This window comes from Amblyomma maculatum, chromosome 3 (genome assembly GCF_055883805.1).
Source record: "Amblyomma maculatum isolate TAMU_Amacu chromosome 3, ASM5588380v1, whole genome shotgun sequence".
Lineage (NCBI taxonomy): Eukaryota > Metazoa > Arthropoda > Arachnida > Ixodida > Ixodidae > Amblyomma > Amblyomma maculatum.
The window spans coordinates 218968103-218985168 of record NC_139346.1 but is presented as its reverse complement, the minus strand read 5'-3'; the positions used below and the strand labels follow the sequence as shown (position 1 = coordinate 218985168).

At 47.1% G+C, this 17066-nt stretch overlaps 1 protein-coding gene across 2 annotated transcripts in view; it reads right to left on the bottom strand.

Annotated features, from left to right (window-relative positions):
- Positions 1 to 17066, bottom strand: part of LOC146197737 (putative RNA-binding protein EEED8.10) — a 135373-nt gene that overhangs the window by 82485 nt on the left and 35822 nt on the right. For both annotated transcript variants that reach the window (XM_084599648.1, XM_084599649.1), the window contains exon 8: positions 1633 to 1730. In XM_084599648.1, the coding sequence (XP_084455774.1) occupies positions 1633 to 1730 (98 nt within the window). The remainder of the gene's footprint in view (positions 1 to 1632; positions 1731 to 17066) is intronic.

Genomic DNA, 17066 nt, shown 5'->3' with positions numbered 1-17066 from the left:
AATAGAAAAAAAGTTGTAGCTGTCATAATGAGTAACTAAGTGTATCAGGTTAAGAAAAAGTATCATTTCAAAAATCACGAGGATGTACCAACCGTTTGTGATTCGATAACTTCCAGGTAGTTCATTGTGCAGAATAAGGTAAATTGTGGGTTCTTTATGACATTTTCAAAAAATCTTAGCACTTTAAATATGAACTTCATTTTTTCAGTTGTCATTGTATGTCACATATTCGATAATGTTTTTCTTATGGAATAATTAAGAGTCAAAAAAGTACCTTATTGTGTTCCCAACAAAATTTTACTTCAGAAACCACCTCGAAAGCAGCCTTTGGCGGAAGAGTTTGGAAATGGTAGTTTTCCTAATGGAAGTGTTCTTGCAAAAAGTGCAAACTGAGAAAAATGAGTTAAATGATTTCAGAACACGCTAATCAAGTTTAGGGTCTAAATTAATATATCAAAGTAGCCTGGTGCATACGTTAGGCTGTACTTTTGAACAGGTCACTCCGTGTGGCGTCGCGTTTCCTTTTCTCAGCTTTACAGCTGTCTAGCGCCCTTATCTGCACTCGTGAAATTCTTTGAAGGTTGGTTGCCTCTTCGTCTAGGCTACCTATTGTTTCTCCAGCTTGTCGAACACTTTGGTTAGCCAGGCTCTCAGTTATGTGAAAACAGTGTCCAAGGGTTACATGCTCCATTTTAGTCGAAAAAAGCTTCTATTTCGGTTTACCAGCACTGTTGCCACAGCCCAAAATTTGCCTTTTCTTTCTGTTTTTTCTTTTAGCTATCTGCTGTACCCTTGACAGCAGGTAATTTTTTCTTGTTTGCTAAAATGTGCGAAAAATAACCATTCTAGTTTGGCGATACACTCTTCGCTCAGCTTCTTGCCACTATGCGGGTGAGTCTTGAAACCAGTTGTGGTGAGTGCACCCCACTTTGCAGAAAAATTAATTTTAATTTTTCCCTGCACAGATGACAACCAAACTTGGTGACAAGTTTCTTCATAACACATGCATAATCCAAAACATCAAAAATTTAAAACCACGTTTTTTTAGTGAAAGCCATAATTTTAGCCCCGCACCCCCCATTAAAAATGATGACACAGGTCCGATAGATTAAAGGTATGGGGCAGACTTGGTGGCCCACCTTAGAGGATAAGGGAAGGGTGGCTGCCCCCCCCCCCCCCCCCTGTGTGCACGCCTATGCTGTACATGACTATGTCCCACCGTTACCATATATCCGCCTATAAAAGGCAGTGAATAATTACCACGACAGGCACTGGCCTACGAATGCCCTCACTTGGGTCCCCACATTGCAGGTGAACTACCACAACTGCATTTAGCAGATCAACATTTGACATTCAGCAATCTTTGCCAAGCATACAAAAAACTCGGAGATATCACTAAAATCTGCTCCACCATGTTGGCATTTATATGCTGCAAGATGCTCCTGGAGACTTCACTGACCGAACTACTTGCTGTTCTGAGACATGTTCCAGGATAAGTACACCATGGTAAGAGTACCATACACACAACACAACACACGCTTACTCTTTCAAGCATCAGCCCTTCTTTTCAGGCAACCAAGAGTCATTCTCATCCAACATGCACAAAACGCAGAGAGAGCGATTAAAGTCCACCTTGAGCTTGGGGCACTTCTGGGCGAGCTGCTGGACAGACACATTGGTCAGCTGCACACCGGACGCATCCAGGTACTCCAGGTTTGGGCACAGTATGCCTGCACAAAGAACATGCAGCCCCAGTGAGTAGCTTCCCTCACACTCCTCATTTCTGTACTGTTCAGCCTGCGATCATTCTCATCAACCGATGGTGTTATGTTTACTTCTTAGGGGCACCACCAAGGCATGTGAACAATGAGAAACTGCACTTCTGTTTCGTGTGACACTTTGGAAGCCGTCGCTTCTACTCATCAAGTAATTTACATTAGACATTAAAGTAGTATAGACAATTAATTTTGGGGTTCGTGTTTTATCTTCTGCAATGATGCGTAAGGCATTACTATCGTACACGGTTCACCTCGTGATGTTCGCCTACGGCCGCTGAATAATTTATAATAAAATTTTTTTTTTCTGACCAGTTTCAATTTTGGTTTCAACAGCCGAGTGATGGCTGTGACGTCACAGTCAAGTCTAGGTCACGTGAGGTATGAATAAAACAGTGATATAATCGTTCCTGTATCGTTTCAATTCACAACAACGCTAAACCCAACCTGCCTCAAGGACATAGTCGCGCATGACCTAACTTGATTGTGAAGTTAGTCATCTCTTGGCGTCTGAAACAGAAACCAAAACTGGACAGTAAAGAAAATTCAGTTAAAAATTATTTAGCGGTAGTAGGCAAAAAACCGCGTGGTGATCCATATAGAGGAATGTCTTACGCATCATTAACAAGGAAAAAGAACACCAAAATTTGGTGTCTATACTCCTTTAAGAGACTAGAAATTCTAATTTTTCTCGGATTTTAGAGTTGAATGTCTAATGTAATTCCAAGAGAAGGACACGAATTGTAAAAAGTGAAGAATCAGCGGATCATTATGCTGTTTCTTCAAGTCGCGCATGACCTAACTTGATTGTGAAGTTAGTCATCTCTTGGCGTCTGAAACAGAAACCAAAACTGGACAGTAAAGAAAATTCAGTTAAAAATTATTTAGCGGTCGTAGGCAAAAAACCGCGTGGTGATCCATATAGAGGAATGTCTTACGCATCATTAACAAGGAAAAAGAACACCAAAATTTGGTGTCTATACTCCTTTAAGAGACTAGAAATTCTAATTTTTCTCGGATTTTGATTTAACCGAGACTAAACTAACAAGGTTTTACTGTAATACTGTACCAGTCTGTGCATTGTTTTGCCTTATATACTACACCCCCCTCCCCCCCAGCTTCATCTCCAGCAATGTCTTAAGTTCATTTTAGATCGTTCTTTTCTCAAAAATGTCACTCCTATCTTAAGCATAAGCAGGATGCACATGGCAGGAATAGGGCCTTTCCTACCAATCCCCCTTTCCAGTGCCAGGTGTATACCTTTTGCATATTGTGGAAGAAGGCTAGGTCGAGACGGCGAGGTCATGACGGCAAGGACAGCGAAGCCTTGTCTAGCGTTTTAATCCGATCCCGAACCCAGGCACGCGCCGGAGCCGGCGCCGCGGGACGATGGTGTACAAATGAAAGAAGAAGATGATGGCATGTACAAATGAAAGAAGGTCCACAGAAGGCTCACACAATCTGCCCGGGGGGTCGGAAGAGGCCAGCCTGGCCGCTCCTAACTAACCGATGTACCGCGGCGCACAAACGATTTCAAGCGAGAAACATGAACAATTTCAGTTCCACGGTGGCGTCGATCGGCTGGGGGATCAACAGGCGTGACTTTGTAGTTAACTGGAGAAGTTTGGCTGATGATCTTGTAGGGACCAAGGTAGCGGTGGAGGAATTTGTCACTGTGGTGTATAAAGCAGTACTTCGTCACCGGGACGATAAGAGACCACGCGATGCGTAGAATCGTAGCGACTCTTGCGGTCTTCCTGGCACGCTGCTGTGTTGAGGCGGGCAAGATGACGGCATCTGGCCACACGAGATAAGAACTGGGTAGGTACCGATGTGGAGTGGTCGGGCGTAGAGAAGAAGGAAACGTCGAGAATTGTAGTGGGAGGACGGCATGGAGAATAACCGGTAGTCCGCTGTACTGCTGTGTTATCAGCGAAAGTGACGAATGGTAGAATAGTGTCCCAATTTCGATGATCCGGTGTGATGTACATGGAGATCATATCCGATAAGGTGCGGTGAAATCGCTCAGTCAGCCCGTTAGTCTGGGGATGGTAGCTTGAGGTTGTCTTATGAAGGGTGGATGACGCGTAAAGAACTTCGGCAATGACTGTCGATAAGAAGGCCGTCCCGCGGTCACTTAGGAGCACCCGAGGAGCGCCATGACGCAATACAATTGATCGCAAAAAGAAATTTGCTACTTCTTGAGCGGAACCGGTCGGTACAGGTGCTGTCTCAGCGTAGCATGTAAGGTGGTCGACAGATGTTATAATCCAATGGTTACCCCCATCAGAGATAGGTAGGGGACCATATAAATCGATGCCGACTACGTCGAATGGCGTGGCGGGACAGGGTACAGGTTGTAGAAGGCCAGCGGGTGAAGAAGTCGGCCGTTTGCGACGTTGGCACAGAGGGCAGGATGCGACGTATTTGGCAACACTGGAAGATAGGCCAGGCCAAAAGAATCGTTTTTTCATGCGGTCATAGGTTTTGTCAACACCAAGGTGACCTGCGGTAGCGTCATCGTGGAAAGCTGCTAGTATACGTGGGCGAAGCACACGCGGTACGACTGGGAGCCAGCGAGTTCCATCTGGGTAGTACACGTAGCGGCGTAGTATGCCATCTTCAAGCTTGAAATTGCGAAGCTGTCGGCGAAGCCTAGCGTTGGGTGGGCTCGAAGCGCCGATAAGGCGGTCGATGATGGGACGACAGTAGGCATCGGCTAATTGCTGTGAGCGGAGAGCGTGTTTGTTCTCAGAGTCGTCAAATGAAACTGTTGTGATATACGTCGGGGAAAGATGGTCGGCTGTGGTCATAGGTGGAAATGCATTGGGAAGAAAAACAGCAAGCCGATTCCGAAAGTGGACAGCGAGAAAGAGCGTCGGCGTCTTGGTGTTGGCGACCCAATTTATAAGTGACGTCGAAACTGTATTCTTGCAGGCGTAGAATCCAACGGCCAAGTCGGCCTGTCAAATTTTTGAGCGAAGACAACCAGCAAAGAGCATGGTGATCGGTCACAACTGTGAAGTGCCGACCGTATAGGTAAGGGCGAAACTTTTGGACAGCCCAGACGACGGCAAGGCACTCCTGCTCAGTAATAGTGTAGTTTTTCTCAGCTGGAGTCATAGTCCGACTGGCGAAGGCAATCACTTTCTCACGCAAAGTTGCATCGCGCTGCAGAAGTACAGTGCCAAGACCGAGACCACTGGCATCAGTGTGCAGGATGGTTGGAGCGCTGTCACTGAAGTGGCCAAGAACAGGATCTGATGTGAGGGCGTGCTTCAGGTTATTAAAAGCAGCTTCGCACTGTTCAGTTCACACGAAAGGGCTGAGTGCTTTAAGTAGTTGATGAAGTGGAGCAGCAATACTTGCAAAATGCTTTATAAAACGCCGGAAATAAGACGCCAGGCCGAGAAAACTGCGCAATTCTGTAGTCCGTTGTGGACGAGCGAATTTCAAGACCGCGATGATTTTTTCAGGGTCTGGACGAATGCCGTCATGGCTGACTAGATGTCCCAATATTTTAATTTCCTTCTGTGCAAAGTGGCACTTCTTGGTGTTGAGCTGAAGGCCCGCAGAAGCCAGACACGTGAGTAACTCATTCAGGCGCGTGAGATGGTCGTTAGAAGTTGACGAAAAGATGACAATGTCATCGAAGTAACATAAACAGGTTCTCCATTTTAGGCCACGAAGCACAGTATCGATCATCCTTTCAAATGTCGCTGGTGCGTTACAAAGTCCGAAAGGCATAACATTAAATTCGTAAAGGCCATCGGGAGTTGCGAAGGCGGTTTTTTCTTTATCGTCCTCGTGCATAGGTATTTGCCAATAACCTGAGCGGAGGTCCAAAGTCAAGAAATATTCGGCGCCTTTGAGAGAGTCAAGGGCGTCATCAATTCTTGGCATTGGGTATACATCTTTGCGGGTAATTTTGTTGAGTGCGCGGTAATCAACACAAAAGCGTACCGAGCCGTCCTTTTTTTTAACTAACACTTCTGGGGAGGACCATGGGCTTGTCGAGGGACGAATAATATTGCAATGGAGCATGTCATTTACATTTTCTTCAATTACTTATCGTTCAGAGAGGGAAACCCGATAAGGCCGTGGCGAACGATAGGGTTACCTTCAGTAATGATGCGATGGTGCGCAACACTAGTCCGTCCCAGTGGTGGGGAAGTGGCATCAAAAATGGCTTGGTGTTGTCGAAGCAATGTCAGCAGTTCTTGGCGTTGGTTTGGCGTGAGGTTAGGATTAATAGTCTTTGTGAGAACAGAAAGAGAGACGTCTGGCGAAACACGGTGCTGAGGCAGAGGGGCAGTGAGCACCAACAAGGACAAAGGTTGAACATCCACCATGCAGGGGAGGGAAGTTCCTTTTGGGAGCACGAGGGATTCACATGAAGTGTTAGTGGCCGCTACTGTCGCTGAGCCGTTGCAGAACCTCACAAGACTAGACGGGAAGGCGATACCGCGTGCAAGATGACGATAAGATGGTGCGATGAGTACGTCTCCGTCAGTGATGTGGTCAGAAACAACGGTAAGCAGTTTTTCGCACTGAGGAGGCAGAACAGTATCAGCGACGGCAACGAGGGGATGATGTCATTCAGAAATTTCAGATGAAAAATCGCTGTCTGTCATATGAATAACACGGTCGCCACAAGAAATTAACGCCGAAGCGGTTGACAAAAAATCCCATCCTAAAATTATCTGATGCGCACACGGTGAAAGCACAGCAAACTGCACATGGTGGCGGACGCCGTCTATAACAATTCGAACTGTACACTTTGCTGAAGGATGTAGAGGGACGTCATTTGCTCCACGAAGTTCAGGTCCATCATATGGTGTCGTTACTTTCCGCAAACGGTGGCACAAATCAGCGCGAATAACAGAAATTGCAGCCCCTGTGTCAATCAAAGCTTCGACCGGTAATCCTTCAGCTAAAACGGAAATCATATTGTATGGGCAATGAGGAGGACTTTTGGTAAGTTCGCAGAGTGCAGTTTCACCTCCGGAAACTGCATCGCTTAGATTTCCGAATGACGGACAGGAACAGTTGTTGCTGGTCGAAGTGAAGAACCAGAGCGGCGGTATGGGGAAAGGGACCGGCGTCGGGATACATGGGCACCACTTGGTTCAGACGAGGATACCGGCGGTGGAGAGGATCGGCGAGGTGGGCTGGGAATAGGTCGTCGCTGATAATATGAGGGTACGTCACTTTCAAAGACGTCATAACCACGCCGCTCGTTCTGAATGCGTCGACGACAGAAGCGGGATATATGTCCTCGTATTCCACAGTAGTAGCACACTGGGCGAGAGGGGCGCCAAGGTGCGTAATAGGGTGGCGTAGGCTGAGCCGTCGTCACGGCGTTGATGTGGTTGTAGGGCGATGCCAGTTGGGGCGGCGAAACAAAAGGAGGGGGTGATGCTGCGACGTGCGCGTAAGTCGATGCTGGGCGGGGTGCAGGATGGTCGGACGCCATAGGTAGTGCGATTGTTGCCAGCTCATCTTTAATGATGTTGCGGAGACTGGCGTCACTAGAAGGTACGGAAGAATGATCGCACCCGTGTCGACAGACAGGCTTGAGGGCTTGGAGCTCCTCCCAGATGATGGCTCGAATCAGTGCCCGTAGATCCAGGTCAGCAGAGGTCGGGCCAGTAGCAATGCCGGGCTGCAATCGGGAGGACTGCAGCTGGTCGATGCGTTGGCAGGTCGCAATAATGGCGTCAACAGTAGAAAGATTCTGGGCAATCAGGGTATTATAAGCCACAGAATTAATTCCTTTTAAGATGTGGTGTACGCGTTCAGGTTCCGGCATGGTGGGAATAACACGCCGGCAAAGTGCAAGTATGGCCTCTATGTAAGACGCGTACGACTCATCGGGACCTTGGAGGCAAGAGGCGAGCTTGTTCTTTTAGCGTTTTAATCCGATCACGAACCCAGGCACGCGCCGGAGCCGGCGCCACGGGAAAATGATGATGGTATGTACAAAAGAAAGAAGAAGATGATGGCATGTACAAATGAAAGAGGGTCCACAGAAGGCTCACAATATTTGTAACTTTTGGGAACTATTCTAACACAGCCTGTACTGCTGCACACGAGTCAAGGCCACTTTGGTTGAAATAGCTTTGCTACCGTGGCACTCGGCATGCACTTAACCGACAATCTGCAAACAGCACTGCAGTGCAGCAGAAACTATTTCGAGGCTCATGATAATCATCACACTAAGTGATAAAGTTTGTATTTTCAACATAGCTGTGCACGCTGACTGAAACTAGGATGACAACAGACAGTCTCATGTCTTGGTGCAATGAGCTGGCAAAAGCAGAGGTGCTTTTACAAAGCCACACAATGTAATCGCATGTTTTCTCTGCAGACACTGCAGACCGCTGCGACGGCTAAGGGTTGGACTCGTAACCAGAACAGAGGCAGACAGAGGCACACATCAGATGGAAAACAAATGCATTAGATGCACTACTGAGCCAATCGATCTTTGTAAAACTGAGACTGGATGCTTTTTATGTGCAAAGCACACTTGCGCGCTATAAGGTACCCATATTACATGACTCCATCATCAACTCAGACAATCCACGGTTCTTGCTTTAACATGAAGCAAACAAGGCCTCAGTATGTGGTTGCTTATTATTTTTCACCCCCGTCAAAATTCTGTTGCCATGGCTGAAAATAAACCCATGGGCCTGGAGTAAGCAGTCAAATACCATCGCTGCAGAGCCAACATGGCAAATAATGTCTCCTGGTAATGACCACTGCATGGCCTTTTACTTTTAAAACACAAACAGCTACACGTGAACTCGGGTGGATTACCATAAAAACCCGAATATGATACGAGGTTTTTTTCCCAATTTTATCATGTCAAATTTCCGCTCGCACCCCAACAAAGTTCAGCCTAAATTTGCAGTTCTGGCCCCATTATTAATCAGCGCCATGAGCATCAGGCTTCCAGCGAGAGGAGGCGCTATCTGTGTTAACATCGGCTGTTTCGACGATCTTGGTTTCACCATGCTGACCCTGTGATTCTAGCGACCACGATGCCCGTGACACACATGCGACCAGGAAGAGGTCAATCGCATCTCATATGATGTAGGTATGGAGAAAAGATCGCTCGGCTTGTTGCATGGGTCTCTAAAGGGCCTCTCCAGCCATGCTGGCCATGCCCTACAGCTGAATCACAGATGCTTCACCACTATTCCCAAGGAACACGTCGGTCGTGCCTTCAAGAAATGTGGGATACCGAACGCATATAGAGGTACTACAGAACAAGAGTTTCTACTGAAAGATGTCTTCAGCAAGAGACTCTCGGCAGACGAAACACATACCGGATGGCGACGATCGCAAAAACCCTGACTTTGAGACCATTTCCTGTGCGCACACGCTGCACGCCTGCTTGCGGTGCTGACGCGAACAGGCACAACCACAGCTCATGATGGCGCTGCCATACTGCGTCCGAGCCGGAAGCGGCTTGCTAGTTTTAGAAACAGAGGACCATGTGGCTTCCGCAATTTTCGGGGTAAATGTGAGCTGCTCTTCTCATAGTGCGTGAAATTCTTAGACCAAGTGTGTGTGCGTGAGTGTCAAGGAAATTATTTATTCACACACGAAGCTCCATGCCGGAGTCCTTACTTAGTTCTCCACAGTTCGCGCACTGAGCTCACACTTGAGCCCACGAAGACCACACCAACATGGGTCTCGCACACACACACACACTCACTCACGCACCACCGCACGCGCACATGCCCGACATATGCAGTTCCCGTAATGGTGTCTCCCCCCCCCCCCCCCCCCCCCGTCAGTGTTGCCAGCATTCCCATCTCTCCAGCCAACACCCCCCGTGTCCCTTATGGTACCACCTGCACTGGCCCTTACATGCCTGTATCAATTTTATGAGTAATGAGAGATGAGCACGGTGGTAATTTTGGAACATGTCTATATTGACTGAGGATGGCTTCCAGTTGATTGCTGTGTGGAATGGCCCCGCTGTCAGCTATCACTTGGCTACAGAGCTTCAGGTGGGCTATGCTCTTCAAGAGCAAACAGCTGCTGCAAAGAGGTAGCTAAGTCTTCATCCCAGTCTTCCATGACAGGATGTTGCTATGCAACTTGCATGGAGCTGTCTTGAGTATGGCCAGCAGCCGCAGTGTGCTGGCGAGAAGGTGCCTTGCTGAACCTCACCAATGGCTGGGGATCCATCCTGAGTGTCCATCCGCCGAGGCCTATATGTACCAGAAGCCTGCCATTGCAAGGAAGTCTCATCCCAGAACTATGTCATGGCAAGGCTTCCCCAATAAGAGGAAGCGCTGTTTCCGGCTGCAACCCTGCCATTGGATGCGGCAACGTACAGAAAGTGTTTTCTCCAACCGTCCCTCTGCAAGCTGGAGAGTCTGTTTTTCTTCCCTGGTGCTGGCGCCACTTCATCTAGCCGCTTCGAAGGCTTGTGTGCTCATTGGACTAACACTGGAACCAGTGTCAAGAAGGGCGTAAAATACACTCTCACCTATTAATACCTCGAGCAGAGGCTTTTCCCCACTGGTCATCACTAGAACTTGCAAGGAGGTTGCATAGCCGTTGGCCGGCACAACTGCTACCCTCTGCTACACTCACAACTGCTATGACTCGTCCGTTTCCCGGACAGTCTGCTTGGAGGGGACCGACCTGATCACAACGGTAGCAGCGCGGTCTGCTTCGTGACCTGCCTGTAGGACAAGTGCGCGCTCGATGACCTCTGCCACCCCACCAGTTGCAGACCAACGTTACTAGATCCTTTCCAGTTTTCAAACTCTCTCCATGGCGGCCGTCGATGCGTGGCCCCTTTGCGTTTCCGCTCACCAGATGGCGCGGCGGCCACGGTTAGCCCGACGCCCCGAGCAGCACAACGCGAAGCGCTTACGGCTTGCCTGGAAAATTGCGTAGTTTGCCTTAACATTGTGACATGCATTGCGTTGCGCATATTTTTGCTACTCACTGGGGCTCTCTATTCAGACATTGGGGAGAGGCTATAATGAGTGGAATGAACTCGCAAAAGTGCGAGCGGCGAAGCTGCCTGGAACAAACTTTCACTGCCGCTCTTTTCGTGCAGTAATTGCTGAAAACAAGAAATAAGCAAAGGAAACTGCTTCTGTGAGTGGTGTAAGCACATTTATTGTGAGGCACAAAGCACACACAAACATATTTCACTTGGTCAACACCCCTTTACAACAGACGAGCTTTCTTACTCGTGATGGCGACTTTCACACATGCACGGTTTCTAGGCGGCGGTTCACATCCCTCGCATAAAAGTGAATGCGCGTTACGATAAAAAAAATATACAAGAGTTGGCACGTGAACGTGTACTTGTGCTGATTGCAACCCAGCCGCGTTAGACTTCAGTCATCCAGGACCTTTCAAAATAGGTCGCCACAGAGACCTTCCTCATCAAGTGAAAGCGAAATTGACTCATTTGCAACTCTTATAAAAGTGCAGCATCTTCCTGCTGGGTTGCCTCAGGCTTCCTTCTTTGAAGCGCCGATATGTGGTGAAATATGCATCGGTACCTACTACTGGAGCTTCTGAACTTATTTCCTGCTGCCAAAACTGGCAATCTGCGCACTTGCAGACTTTATATACTACATATCGAGCTAAGCAGTATACAACACTGTCCTCTATAGAGCCTCTGTAGTAGCTGTGTTCATTACTCGTTTGTTCAGGAAGGAGCAATGGAAACAAAGTAATTTCTAACAGCCTAGCCTCAATTTCACTTTGCAATTGCAAAGCCCGCTGAAAAGGCATATCGCTTGAACAGAGCTAGCTTAATGTCTTTCCAGCGGTCTTCATTATTTCTTTCACACCTACAAGTACAGCACTTAGTTCCCTTTGAACACTTTCACGCAGTGCTGTTTTTATAGGTGTGTACAAGCTCAGCAGGCGAAATATCTGCGATAAATTCATGACAGTAGGACGGGATTCATCACCTCAAGTGAACGTGCCAGGTCAAAATGCTGCTGAAAATGAAAATAAGCATTATGTAGTAAACGTGTGCATCTGTAACTTTTAAGACAAACTGAAACAAAGCTAATCTGTTACCCCAATGGGTCGTGGTTAAGCCTGACGGTCAATATGTAAATTCCGCCCTTGTCAAATAGGTAACTGATATATAATGTTTAGCATCGATGACAATGTAACACGTATGGACGCCGTTGTCATTTGCGAGGCAAACAGCTTCGTGCCCTTTTCGACTGCGTTTTTCTCAGTCGTGTTCGAACAGTTTCGAAAGGTACTTCGGACAATTTGGGAAGAGGCTAGGAATGGCATCGTCTTTCAGTGCCCATTTTTCACGTGGTTACATCACCGAATCCCCACAAATTTTGTGCTCGAACGCTTTCAAAATATCCTCATCGTGGAAATGATGGTGGCAAATTGAACATGAGCTCGAAAGCTTTTTGTCCTGCCTTGGTACTGCGCGCTCCCATAGCTGCAGGCGTTCAGCGTTGCAGGGCGGCCTGAAAAAATGTCTCTTCTCTCCAACAGACTGCACAGAACCGTAGCCGTTTTTACAACCCAGCACGAAACAGCGTGGCATGATTCACTGTCACACACTGCGCGTCAACCGCGCATACAAAAGCAAACGTTTCCAGACGTGCACCCTGCCACAGGACATGCCCGGCACCCACCACAACATGCTGTTCGCTACGTTCGCTGCAGCTAGTAACACGTTGGTGTCAAAAACAACGTTGTGCTGCTATTCGCCGGGCTACGGCCCGTCTGGAGGCACGCACGCACGCTTTGAAAAGAGCACGCGCCGCTGCGTTCAGTCCGGCCATGTCCGGGCAAACTGTGTCATGCGCGCCCCCGCGCGGAGCGCAACGTAGAAGCGTTAGGTGGCGTGCCGGAGTTTGAGAACTGGAAAAGTATCTCGTAACGTTGTTGCAGACAATAGCATCAGGTGGAGGCTTGAGCCATGTGATGCCTAGTGCGGAGCGGCCTTTTCGTTCGCTGATGCTGGCGACTAGTACTGTGCACAGGCATCTTGCGGCACCCACAGGGGGTCCTCAGCTCGCAGCGTTGAGCCCAAAGGACGCACCTCGTGCCAGGACGCAAGAACTGTTGCAGGCCAAAGCAACCAGTCCTGTCGGAACAATGTATCGGTTGAGGCCGCTGCAACGGGGCAGCGACAGTGTGGAGCGTCGGCGTCAACAAAGATGAGGTTGGGTGCTGCCTGCGCTTTTCGCAGTCGTGGTGGCGCGTAATGCAGGCGGTGCCATGCCCGCTCCAGAATAGGACCCGCGGCCTTTGACATGTCGCGTAGGTTCGCGAATTCCAATTCCATGTTGTTCATCAGGTCCTGAAAAGTCGGGTGCATCTGCCGCCTGACCCGCTGCACTTTTTGCACGTCGGTGACAAGCTCTCCAATGCGTTCATAGTATTCCGCTATGACGTGCATGAACTGTTTTAGATTCTCAGCAGGATGCTGAGTGGGTCCCGCTAGCTCCGCCTTCAATTTCTCACTGTGGTCGATAGCTGCGAACTTGACCCTGAAGTCTTCAACGAAGAAAGCCCAGTCAGAGTGGCCGCTGATGAACCTCTACCATTGTTTCACCAAGCCCTCAATGCCGCCAGTACAAGTTGGAGCCGACGATCATTCGGAATGCCTCCTATATCACAGTACTCAACACATCGATCCAAGAATGTTTGCGGGGGTTGACTGTCTTCGTACCAGATTAATTTTGGAAATGGCCTTGAGGCCCCTGCGATGCACTGGTAGGCCTAACCTCCATGGCCTGCTTCGCTGTTGTACTGCTGGTGTTGATAGGTGTAGAGAGGAGAATCTGGCACACTTTCGCTGCCAGTTGCTTACGCTTGTGTGGTGTATCTGTAGTCATAGCGGTCAAAACTTGCTGTGGACATGGAAGAGCTTTCACCAGTTGTGGACGTTCGGCATTTGTCGCCATGTCGGTCCTGTCAGACGAGCCCCCATTTGTCAAGGGAATGATTTATTCACACACACAGCCCCACGCCAAAGTCCCCATTTCTACACAGTTCGCACACTAAACGCAATGTGCACCGAGCTCACACTCGCACACCACGACCACGCCAACACGGATCCCAATCGTGCACATGCCCGACACATGTCCCGTAATGGCGTCTCCCACTCAGTCAGTGTTGCCAGCATTCCTCTCTCATCAGCCACCCCTCCGTCTTCCTTATGGCACCACCTGCACTGGCCTTTACACGAGAAAAGGAGCAACCACGCAACTGCAAAATGCAGCGCAAATCAATACTTGGGTGATCTTTCCTCACTCGCATTACACACGGATGATAACCTTTTTTTTTCCATTTTTTGCTATCCCGAAATTGTACCTCATATTATATGCAGGTCTGTATTAAGCACAGGTTTTTACAGTAACAGTGTTCTTGTTTCTGTGACTGATCACAGAGCCCAGGCTGCACCACAGTTCACTTTCAGACGACAAGGAACCCTCTCCGATGTAGATGATGTGAGTTTGGATTTAGCAGAGATTATTTTTATGCAATCTTTTAAGGGGCTCTTTGTGGCCGAAAAGTAGTCTAAAATATGAATTTTCGATTTCTTCATTTTCGCGGTCCTCAGACGTTTCCGCAACTACCTGCAGTATTTTGGTTTAAAAATGCCACTTATTTCGCAAGTTACAATGTTCCAAAGTTGCGAATCTGAACGTTTGGCCCTTTAAACTGAAGTCAAACTGCACTGAGTTTAGATCGGCCGCAGATCGCGAAATACGCGCTACGTCGGCATCATTTTAGTCTCGTTTGAAAGATGGTGATTCAGGCTATTTCCATGTCACAATCGGTGTCCATGAGCGAACACCCAAAGCAGAAAACAGAAAGACAAAATTGCGCAAAAGATGCGCTGCTATTGAACTCTGAAAGCATGTGGCCCAACTGGCCATTTTTGGTTGGCTGCCGGCGTTGGCTAATAGTGGCCTGGCGCCGTTTTGAAGAAGTTGTGCAGTTAGGCCTAGCTGGTTTAGCGGCGTTCTGTCATCACGACCATGGCGTAAAACGTGGAAAATTCAGGTTCGAGCGTCATACAGGCCTACAAAGCAAAGAAAAGTAGAGATAAGAGGCGCTCTTGTGACGCAGCAACATGGCATCCTGTTATCTGCAATCAGTGAAGAAGCGCCAACACTCCACGATGAGCCGATAACGACGTAGCCGGTGGTGCTCGGCACCACAGATTGGAAGAAACGATTTCCGTAGGTGATTCCTGCAGCGTACGAGCATCGTAATCGTGACAAAGCAGATGAAAAGGTGATATCCAAGCAGTTTTCCTGAATACGACAGATCGAGCATTCATAAAAGTTAGCAGTGCGGCAGTCTTCAAACGCCCTCATGCACGGCATGCGGAATCGCAAACCTTGCAGAGATAAATTTCTTTCTGAGTTGCAGGGGCAATTATCTCAATAGGAAACGGTGCGTTCACACAAAAAACTAGTCATAACTCATTTTAACGACTAGCTGTTAGCCTTACTAATTCAAACATATGTCAAAAACATTTTTCGCCGATTTCTCAAGATTGAATTTTGGACACCACCATTTTGGAGGAGTGATATCTCGGCAGCTATTGCTATAATTTATTTTTTATTTTTATTTTGCCAGAAAGATAAACTCATAAGTTCTGCAGCAACGCTATTTTTTGACCATTGTTTCTTTGCCAACGTTATCAAAATATATCACTTGTCCCAGTCACCAGAATGAGCTTTTTCTTTGGCAAGTTTGGCAAGCCATAACTTCCTTCCAAGTCATCCTAGAATGCTCATTTATGCTTTATTGTAGCCCTTTGTGATTCTAGATCATTTAAGGGGAGACATCCCACTTAGAAAATGTTTCTTATTTATGGACCGATTCGGATTAAACTTACATCGCTTATGTATTTTGACATGCTGATTTCAAATATATAATTGGTTGTTTCGTAGAGCAGATAGTTTTCAAAATTTTGCCTAATTAATTTTCCTCATTTGGAGGTGAGCTAGTTAATAAACACACTAGAGCATGACGAAAATGAGCCAAAATGATGTAGAAACATCACAGAGTGCAACTAACCAAGAATTGAGGTGCTAGATTAATTTGAACTTATGTTTGAGTACATCAAACTTTTCTGTGGAAAAGCTTGAGTTGACACCTATTATAGATAATTAGTTTTGTAAATTTTGCCTTACCACATGGAGGAAAGAAACAACTTAGGAGAGGCCCTTGCCATTCCCAATGCATTGGAGAAAGTGTGGCAGAAGTGACGTCAAAATTTAGGGTTAGCCAAGTCGGGCCATTAGCAACGGCGACGCGTTGCTATGAAAACTCGGGCCACTAGCAACAGCGTTGCTAAGGGCCCTAGGTACGTGAGCGTCGCGGAGAAAGGGTAAAGGAGGAGGAGAGACGTTGCAGCGCCCGGTCGCGGCGCGGCCGCGCCGGCTTCAAAAAAATGACGTCAGGGCCTCTCCTAAGCTTTCCTTCCTCCATGCCTTACCATAACTGCACATATTTAAGTCTCACAGCATTCTTCAAGAAAATATCTTCGCAACAAAGAAACAAATGAACGCAATAGCACAAATATTTCAAGAGATATCGCTCCTAATAACTTTGCAACAAGGAAAAAATTAAAGCAATAGCACAAATAGTTCAACAGATATCACTACTCCAAAATTGCAGCAACCTCAAAATTGCAGTTTTGAGAAAACAAGGAAAAACATGTCAGAACATGTAGATTTAAATTATGGCAAGGACTGACATATCAATATGATCAAAAATGGTTGGAAAGTAAATTAAAGCAAAAATTAATGTTCTATACCAATTTGAGCCAAAGTTATACCATAAAAAAATCCGCAAAGGAAAGGTCCATTTTGGTGCTAAGAAAACCTTTTCAGTGAATTTTCTCGTATGGTTATTACATTTACCTTGGTGTCAAAAGATACATAAAATTAGCTTTGTAGCAAAAGAAAATAACTGTAGCAAGAGCAGGACCAGAAATACTGATCTTCCAAAACTGCAACATCATCAAAATCGGGGGATTGTGAGAAGCACACATGTTCATACTATATTTAATTTACTTATTTACGGGCGTATTTACATCACATTTGCCCCTTAAGCATTTTCTCATGCTCATTCTGAAAAAGCAATCTGTTTTTACCTAATCCAGGTAGTTTTAAATATTTTAAGGAAAACTAATCTTTAGTTTGGAGGAAGCGTGGCTAGTAAATATCAGATCTTGAGGAGAAGATTTTGATCCTTAAATAATCTAGGATCACAAAGGACTCCAACAGAGCATAAATG